The 9404-nt window shown below is 39.4% G+C and overlaps 1 protein-coding gene across 1 annotated transcript; it reads left to right on the top strand.

The window, feature by feature from the left end:
* Window positions 1-1415: 1415 nt before the first annotated feature.
* LOC143177318 (UDP-glycosyltransferase UGT5-like) lies at window positions 1416-4258 on the top strand. Its single transcript, XM_076375188.1, has 6 exons — window positions 1416-1890; window positions 1991-2364; window positions 2441-2471; window positions 2513-2788; window positions 3025-3244; window positions 3771-4258. Exons 1-6 carry the CDS (start codon window positions 1416-1418, stop codon window positions 4084-4086), a joined length of 1692 nt encoding a protein of 563 aa, XP_076231303.1. The 3' UTR covers window positions 4087-4258.
* Window positions 4259-9404: the final 5146 nt, after the last annotated feature.

Below are 9404 nucleotides of genomic sequence, written 5' to 3'. Positions count from 1 at the left end.
ACAATATGCTCATAAGTATTCAGCTTACAGTTAGTTAATTTTCTACATAGAAATGTTACTAAAGTAAATGCTTATGATTGTTCCGAATGCTTCGTTCCCGACTAAAAAGGAGTCAATATCTCAACTCCGAGGAAGAACGATCGTTAGCAGTGCAGCTCACTGCCGTCTGGCAACTTCGACTTTCATCATCGTCGCCGAATTTAATCCCGGTCGAACGTGCAGCCCCTCGATGCTCGACAAACGTAATTGGCAAACAACTGCGATACGACTTTGGCGAAAGGAGTTCGCCGACTTCCAGCACTCTTGCATAAATAATGCGCCCCGAGACTTGCGACTTTTCAAATCGCAACATCCGGCTGGAACGAGCCGCGACGAAACTAAATGCGTAATTTATGAAAATGCATGGCGCTTCTGGTCGATACGGGAGTGAAAGACAGAGAGAAACTTGCACTCATCTCGGCGAAATTCGCGCCTTCGGGCGTGGGCTGCTAGCGAAAGATTTATTCCTCCCTGAAGGTTGATGTTATGGATCGACCTAACGATTGGTAGGGATTGTGGAAGAAGTGAAATCGAGGGAGTGAGAGATACAGTTAATGTGAAGAATCTTTGGATTTTAATTACCCTGTAGTAACTTTAAAATTTGGAGCTAAGAATTCGATACAGTTGAAATTGTAAAAATAGAAGAAAGATGATTTTGTGGTAAAAAATGAGTCGGTGTGTAGAACGAGATTAATATTCCAGATTTATCATTCTTTTTCAAGACTTAATTATGTTGAAAGTCTACATCACTGTATCTAATGTGAACAAGAGATTTTTATAAAGAGAAAATTCATCAAGCGAAATCACTATATAGGTACATGAAAATGTGATTACTTTGAATAAACATTGCTTATCATTCTCTGTCACTCTGTAGAAAAGGAATGGAAGCGTAATTGAAAAATTGAAGCCTTCAAAATTGACTTATCAGTAGCAAAGGTCGCAATTGTCAATAATCGTAAGCGGAACGCTCGAATAATGCGGGAAACATGTAGTAATCAGAAAATAATGTTTCAGTATCCTGTTAATAAACATGAACGCGTACATATGTATCGTTTTGATTAGTTTCGTGTTCCAAGGATAAAACTTATTACAATTCTCAGCAGTAATAGCAAATAGTGTATTTAATGCAGCTCGAAGCGATAGCGCGCACATAAAAAATTCAGTTAAGTACAAGTAATCAGGTTATTTCAAACAATCTGTTTGTAAAATAGTATGAACAGAAATTCTACGTGTAGTAATAACGAAGTAAGCATTGTGTATACGCTTCGTTACTAACTATCGAGACTGTGAGTAGTACCAAATCACTGGTGACAAAACAGAATTATTTCAAGAACTAAACATAAGTTTCATCATAAGTTTCATGAAACATTACAAAGATGAGGAACATTGTCTCCCTACTGACGACTCTGACATTGGTGTTGATGATTAGCGATCAAGTGTATTGTGGAAAAATTTTGATACTAGTTCCAGCACCATCATACAGTCATCAGATTGTTCACCATGCGATGGCATTGGCGTTGCACAAACGTGGACATGAGATAGTCATAGTGACAGCAAACCCTAGGAAAGATATAAAGTTGGCCAACTATACGCAGGTTGACTTTAGTGTAGCGTACACGGTCCTGGACAAAATAAACCAAAAAATAACAAACTATCTAAACACAAATATGTTAGAAATGTATCGCTATTTGTACGAAGTCTTGCATGACTTGTCAGATCACATGTTCAAGCTTCCAGAAATACAGAAAATATGCAAGAACAACGGTGACAACTTCGACGTGATCATTGTAGAAAGTTCAACAGGTTTTGCTCCCATGGCTCTTGGATACAAATTTAACATTCCTCTAATTGGTAAGGAAAATGACTAGACTTTGTCCCAGTTCTCCTGTAGGTTGTATTAATCACAAGTTAATTAAGAATACTTCTAACTAGATTCAATTCGTTGCATTAGGTATTATAACTCAACAGCTGCACATGTACAATCACTTTTCGCTTGGTAACGTACTACTGCCTTCCCATCTATCTAATTGGGAGTTTCACGATACGACAGGGGGCAAAGACTTATCGTTCTGGACCAAGCTCATGAACTTCAAAAATATGTTTCATCTTCTCTATGACTGGTTTAAGTACAGTATAGAACCGCAAACAGACATCGCGAGGAAGTATCTCGGAGACGATATTCCTTCAGTCCTAGACATCGCGTCACACCTGAAACTGCAGATATGTAACTACGACCCTGTGCTCGATGTTGCTATGCCACTACCTCCAAATGTCATCAATGTTGATAGTTTCCACATTGAGGATAAGCCTTCTGCTTTGACACCGGTACGCATTCTATTTGATTTGATTTAAAAAATTAAAGCAGAAAAAGTACTGATTGAAACCAAACATATTTGTATAGGTACCACATATGGTATCCAACAATTTCAAATGTTAGTAAAATTAATACATTTATATGAAACATTATGTTAAGTACCGTCACAAAGGTTGGACATTCTCGGTGCATTGTTACTTATCTTTATTCAGGAAATAAACGAGTTTATAGGGAACGCAACCGATGGTTTCATCTACATGAGTCTTGGCACCAATGTGAAGTCCTCAATGATGTCACGTGAAGTGGTGAAGGGACTCTATAACGCCTTCTCTAAGTTACCATGTAGAGTTATTTGGAAATTTGAAACGGATTACTTGCCAAGGAAGAAAGGAAATATCCTTACTAGCAAGTGGATTCCTCAGCAAAATGTCCTCGGTAAGACTTAACAGTGTCGCTACTCTTTGAACAATGATCACTCAGGTCTCCTCACTATCCTTCACGTATTCCCATACGTGAAGTCAAATCGCCAGTAATCGCTGCAAGATTCATGCGACCATATGGGCACTGTAAATCCCCTATTATAAATCCATCGACACCAAAATAGTCAGGCAATCCGTCTTCAATTTCATTCGAGGATACGTTGGTACTGACATTCGGGTAATTAATTGCAGCCCATCCGAACATCAAACTATTCATCTTCCAAGGCGGAGTCCAAAGTACAGAGGAGACTATACATAACGGCGTACCGATCGTAGGAATACCCGTTATGTTTGACCAAATGTATAGGATCCGGAGGCTCGTGACACTAGGCGCTGGCAAGCAAATCGAGTTCACAAAACTCAATGAGAAAGTGTTCTACGAGACAGTCTACGAGGTTCTTACCAACGAAAGGTAGCTTAGGCCATGCTCAACGTATTAATAATCGCTAGAGTAAATCGATAACCTTGTTACCACGTTTACTTCGGGCTTTGCGTGTTTTTCGGAGTTTGCTTACTGTTGGAGTTTAGGTAAAGTTACCTGACTTTAGCTACTTATAACGGTATACTAATACGTTAACCTCATAATTACAAAAGAATGAGATATTAGGCGTAATATACTCATCTTTCGATAAAACAAGACTTTTTGATATCAAATTCTTAAGTACTTCAATGTTAAATTTCCATACTTTTCAATTCTCTGCTGTTAACTGTACAACCATAAAGTCGCCTGAAATTCTGAAATCTTTTCATGAACATAAGTTAATAACTTCTTCATGTTTCATATCAAGAGACCTATGCATAATTTTATTTTATGTAGAAAGCTTGTAAATGTTCCATACGCTGGCCTAATCATATATAGAGAACAAACACTTGCCTCGAATCGATCCATAGACTATGTTAGATTAAAGCGAACCCTCGATAAATCGCTCTGTTCTTAGGTACAAGAGGAACATGATGGAATTGAAGGCACTAAAGCATGACAAACCGTACAATTCCAAGGACCATGCAGTGTGGTGGGTAGAATACGTGATGCGGCACAAAACGGCAACGCATCTTCGATTCACCGAAGCAGACTATCCTTGGTATCAGCGACAAAACGCTGATGTGATTGCATTTCTATCGATAATTCTGTTCCTCGTAACAATAGTCTGTATGATAGTTCTCGTTCAAAGCATACGATGGATCTATAAAACCTGGTTACGCGAGTCTACGAAGAAAGCTTTGTATGCACGGAAAAATAAGAAAAACGACTGAATCGTCGAATGCATTATTTATTTTTCGTTTAAATCTCATTCAATAATACTGAATAAAGTATAGCTTGTATTTGTTAACGACTGACATTAACTTATCTCGTTGACTACATTATTTCATTAGTCTTATCTTTGGACTTGCTCCACTTTAGACACTTACTCATATGAAAACCTATTATCGTGAAACGTAAGCATAACTTGGTGTACAAATTCCATGTTAAGCTGTGACACAAATTATTGACGCATAGAATAAAATCAATGTTAACTTGTATATTTCGCTCTTCGAATATTTTCTTTGCAAATTAGTATCTCTGACCTTTTCAAAATATCAGACTAGAGTTCGAACTCCAAAAATATTAGATATATGGTTAATACTGCAAAACATGTACTTTTTAATAGTGTTTCAGAATAAACCCTTTCAGACAGTCGTTCAGTTGAGATTCTACAATTCTATTAATTTTAAAGATTTTTTTCTGGAAGTTTTCAGATACCCATGAAGTCACAGAATCACAGCAACTCGGCATCCAAATTTGAACATTTTTCCACTCAAGTAAAATCTCCTCTCAAGCCAGCAATAGTATCGCTTCCACTAGTGACTATAAATCTGAAAGGCTTTAACACTCTAAAAGAAACACGAAGTACCAGAAATTCAAACTCCTTGGTACCACCCAGAAAAAGTGTCTCTGTGAAACACCATCAAGAAGTCCGCCTCCACCACAAGTCATTTAAACACGGACCACTGAAATACCTCAACCTATCGCTTCCTGTCCCGCTTAAAGTGCATGTTCTCTTTCACTAGCCCTTCTCGCTGTGGTAACGCTCGAGGCTTACAGAGCACAGCCGACTCAACCCAGGCTTGGTAGGACTCGTAGCAAGTAGATTACCTTGGCTGGTAGCCGTCGAGAAGGCGAGCGTAGACAAGACCGTGTTGAAAGCGGTGTACAGGAATTCGGAATTAACATGGCGGGGTACGTCTGCGAAGTTTTGCATTCTGCGATCTGACGAAACGACGCGCCGCCGCCTGCTTTGATTCGTTTCGCCAAAGAATCCCATCGGACTGCAGCTTCAATGGGAACCCTGAGCGATTGTTTGACATGAACTTCTTCTTCTGACAGAAATGCAGAAGTCGTATGTTTTTTACGGTCCTCGGTTGAGCGTTGTTATAACCTGAAGAATTAGATAGATTTGGCGCAAGGGACTTGTCTGTGGACCTTGTTTATAGCTGACACAGCAGAAGCAAGGGTGATATGTGGAAATTAAAGCAATGACAGTATTTTTTCAATACAAGTATGTAGATTGAAATTGAAGTGTTAGTCATGGTCAAGAAGATGATCATAATTCAACTTAAACTAGAGCAGTAATACTAATAGTACAACAGGGATATTATTTCAAAATTATAAGGTTATAAATATTCTAATATTTCGTCAAATAACGATTAATAAGTATTTATAATTTGAACAAGTCACTGTGTGCGATTGTTAGTAACTGTATGTGTAGCAGAATTTGTTATTGAGACGATTACTTCATGGCAAATATGAAATTTTCGCAAATTACTCTTCGTTCGATTAATCGTGGAATTTCCATCACCAGAGAACTCATTTCATTGGTTGCCCCACTTTCAGCCTGCAAGATATAAATACCCCTGGAGGACCATAAGTACCTCACTCGTTGCGGGTCCTCCGGCGGGTGCGGATGGTCCTGACATTCTTCTGGAGGACCTCACTGGACTATCCTATGGACCAGCCCACCCTAGGGGATAGCCAAGGAAGTGGTCCAAGGTGTCCTTCCAAAGGATCGCCAGGACCATACGCCCCCACCCATGACTCTGAAGTGAGTCCAGTGTAGTGATCTATTCCTTGGTCCAGTTCTTGATCCAGTCCTTGGTCCACTTCTTGGGCCAGTCATTGGTCAAGTCACTGATCCACATCTTGGTCCACTTTTGGTCCACTCTTGGTCCAGTCATTGGTCCAGTCCTTGATCCAGCCCTTGGTCCACTTCTTGGTCTACTTCTTGGTCCACTTCTTGGTCCACTCTTGGTCCAGTCATTGGTCCAGCCCTTAATCCACTTATTGGTCCAGTTATTGGTCCAGTCTTTGGTCCAGCCTTTGGTCCACTTCTTGGTCCACTTCTTGGTCCACTCTTGGTCCAGTCATTGGTCCAGTCATTGATCCAGTCCTTGGTCCACTCCTTAGTCCAGTCCAAGTCAAATTATTAACGTCATATAATTCCACATCAGAAACTAAATAACAAGTACAATTACTTTTTATTCCACCTAACAGTAACAGTCATCTATCTCACATTCCAAGTGTGATTCTACTACCTCAAACTTAAACCACTAGATATTTAGTATTTCACCTATATTCAAAGTATTATGAAAATCCACCTGAACCAATTAGATTAATACTTCATGTCAACATCAGAAACAGACCAATAACAAGCACTATCTGATGTTGAAAATGCGCGCGGTTTCTCTGTGGCTCGTTCCCTCAATAACTGATGAAGAGGATCTCGCGTCACTATACACTCGTACTTCATCACACTGTCGTTGAGAAGGCAACAAATAGTTCGATGAAAGCAAGTGGAGGAAGTTGGGCGAAGGTAACAAAGGGTTCGAGAAGGCAACAGTGGCGGGTGTGCGACGTATGTGCTGCTGGCGTTTCGCGTCAGGGAAATTTCATCCATCTTAACGGGCGCGACGTTTGGCGATGCATTATGCAGGGGTGGTACCACCCCACGAAACGAAGGAGGAGAGAGATCGTAGCTATCGTCGCTTCGTCTTGGTCCAAGCGATCGTTCAGCCAACGCCTCGTCTCTTTCCACAGGGAAAGTTGTTTCGCCGCTTCGTGCACGGAATTGACAGAGACGCGCATAATGATTCAAAGTGTCGGAGACTCGAGATCAAACAGGAATCCTTAATTTTCGAGCTGCCGAATCTTCGAGACGACTACGTCTTAGACGAGGTTCCTCGTCTTGCGAGTTAGTCCGTGATACCTTCCAGTGATTGCTAATTAATTAAAGAGAAGTTGGATTTGTCTTAATGTTTCCTTTTTTCTATTATGTACGTTTGTTAATTTACTTACTACATAACGTCGCTGTACTATACAGAGTGATCTATTTGAAGTTCCACGTGTAATCTCCTAAACTATAGCTGATTTCAAAAAATATTTTAAATAAAACGTCCATCTACAGAAAATTTGTAATCATCAAGATGTCTCCCCCGAAACAGGGTAAGTTTCGTTTAAAAGATTTCCTGAAGCGAGTTATAGTGTAGGAGGTGATTACGTGCGAAACTTCAAATGGGTTATCCTATATAGCTGTAATATAATTCATACTTAATATTATCGCTTATACAATAAACAAGCGAAAAACACGCAATCTGTATTTAAAAAAAAATAGAAACTTCCTCAATAAATAAACGAAAATAAAAAATCACTATAACCATTCCCTAAAATATCAAGCATAAAAAAAGTTCACCTGGGACCATTAAACGAACACCCTACATTAGTCAGCTCGCAGGAAATGACAATCTCAATCATTCAAAGACTTCATCGAAAGTCCATGTTAATGAAATTAGATTAATCGTCGTGAAACGGTATCCAGCAAAGTAGTAGAGGCGCAAAGGGCCAATTTCTCGAGGCATGCTACGCGATAAGCCTGGCTAGGGAGTTGGCGTGCTCGGACAGCCGATCAAAAATGCATACCGGCACGTTGCCAGTCGCACCGATCGCGTTGCACACAATGCAGCCCGGCTGCATCGAATGCCTTCGAGCTGTGCAGTAGACGCGACACGCGTGACACGCTGCACGTGTCAACCCCGATCGGCCACGCGGCTCGATTTATGCGCGATCTCTATACACATAGCCATGGCATAGCTGTTTCACGAGAGGATCGACCGCGTTCCAAGGTGACGATACCGCGATTAGGATTCCGATCCTGGTGATGGGGTGCTACTGAACGTTGATGGAGCATTGCTAACGAATTTGGAGATATAGATTGAGGAAACAAGAGGATCGTTGTTAACAGGTTCAGTGAACTTCATTATCTATACAAAGTGAAGAATGTGGCAAGACTGGAATATATTAGAAGATAGAGGAAGAAAAGAAAGCCACTCGAAATAGATGGAGCATCACGTGTGTTCTATAATGCACCTGATAATAATGGGGTACTGGTGTTATCAATGAGTGAGCAAAGAGCTGCTAGAGAGATAAGATCGCAAGAAAGTAAAGTGATAGAGAAAAGTGTAAAAAATGATGATTAATATTGGACGCGGGTTAAAATAAAAAGTGGAAAGTCCAACAACGATAGTGACGCTAATGCAGATTGCAAATATTTTTTGGCTTTTTTCTAATCCCAGAGGGATTAGAGATTAGATCTTTAATAGCAAATATTTCTGAGCGGCAGGTATAACTTACAAGAAAGTACAAGAATTAAAGTATTTTAGTCTGTAGATTAATCAATGTAACATATTGAACATTGTAATAACTTAATAACCTAATAATTTAACAATTGAGATTTACAATATATGTAGTACATTATAGCAACTTTAACTTTGGTAACATTATATATTCAGTTTTAGGATATACAGACTTTGATTAAAACCTATTAATATTAAATATTCTTATAATTGATACGATGTTAATTGCTTTGTAGAAACGAGATATGACATATATTCCCAACTTTCATTATAATGTCTTTGATATTTAAATGGAAGCAATGATAAAAATATATCATGCAAAATTAAAGTACGAATTTAAATACTTCCACTCAATCCGTTCATTGACAAGTTATTCCATTGTTCCACGTTTAGGAGAAAAAACGGAGAAACGAGAAAATACGAACAATAGACATTCCAGTCGGTGGAGCTCGTTTCACGTGGCATCAAGGCAATATCGCATTACTTTTAACGACTTGTCTAACGCTATCGGCGTTAACGGAATATCTACTTTTCATCAATGGTGTCTCTCGATCGACGCGAAGCGAATGTATTTCCTACAAATTGAATCGATGCGTTTGTTTTTGAGGGAGCGAGTGTTTTCCCGTGACCACAGTAAATTGTTTACTAGTCGGAACGACCGCGGTATGCGCCTTCAATTTACATTGTCGCGCTGTCGAAAACGAGCTTTCACATGAGCTTCCAATCGAGAATCGGGAAAGATCGTGAAACTCGACGGTGTGTAAATTAACCCGCTTTCCATAATGCAATTAATTTAAATTTTATGAAAAGCAACTAGATGAATAGGGTTTCATTATTTCAGTGGCTTTCAAATAATAAATCACGCGTAAAAGTACTTTTTTAATCAATGAAATACTAAACGTAGAGCA

This window comes from Calliopsis andreniformis, chromosome 3 (genome assembly GCF_051401765.1).
Source record: "Calliopsis andreniformis isolate RMS-2024a chromosome 3, iyCalAndr_principal, whole genome shotgun sequence".
Lineage (NCBI taxonomy): Eukaryota > Metazoa > Arthropoda > Insecta > Hymenoptera > Andrenidae > Calliopsis > Calliopsis andreniformis.
Note: the sequence above shows the minus strand (reverse complement) of the source record. Positions and strands in the feature narration are given on the sequence as shown.

What these genes read in the sequence shown, in the direction of transcription:
- LOC143177318 (XM_076375188.1), top strand. Translation starts at nt 1,416, where the DNA reads ATGAGGAACATTGTCTCCCTACTGACGACTCTGACATTGGTGTTGATG. An exon ending in GGTATCCAACAATTTCAAAT is followed by an intron (nt 2,472 to 2,512) that starts GTTAGTAAAATT and finishes CATTATGTTAAG; the next exon opens with TACCGTCACAAAGGTTGGAC. An exon ending in GAGGTTCTTACCAACGAAAG is followed by an intron (nt 3,245 to 3,770) that starts GTAGCTTAGGCC and finishes CTCTGTTCTTAG; the next exon opens with GTACAAGAGGAACATGATGG.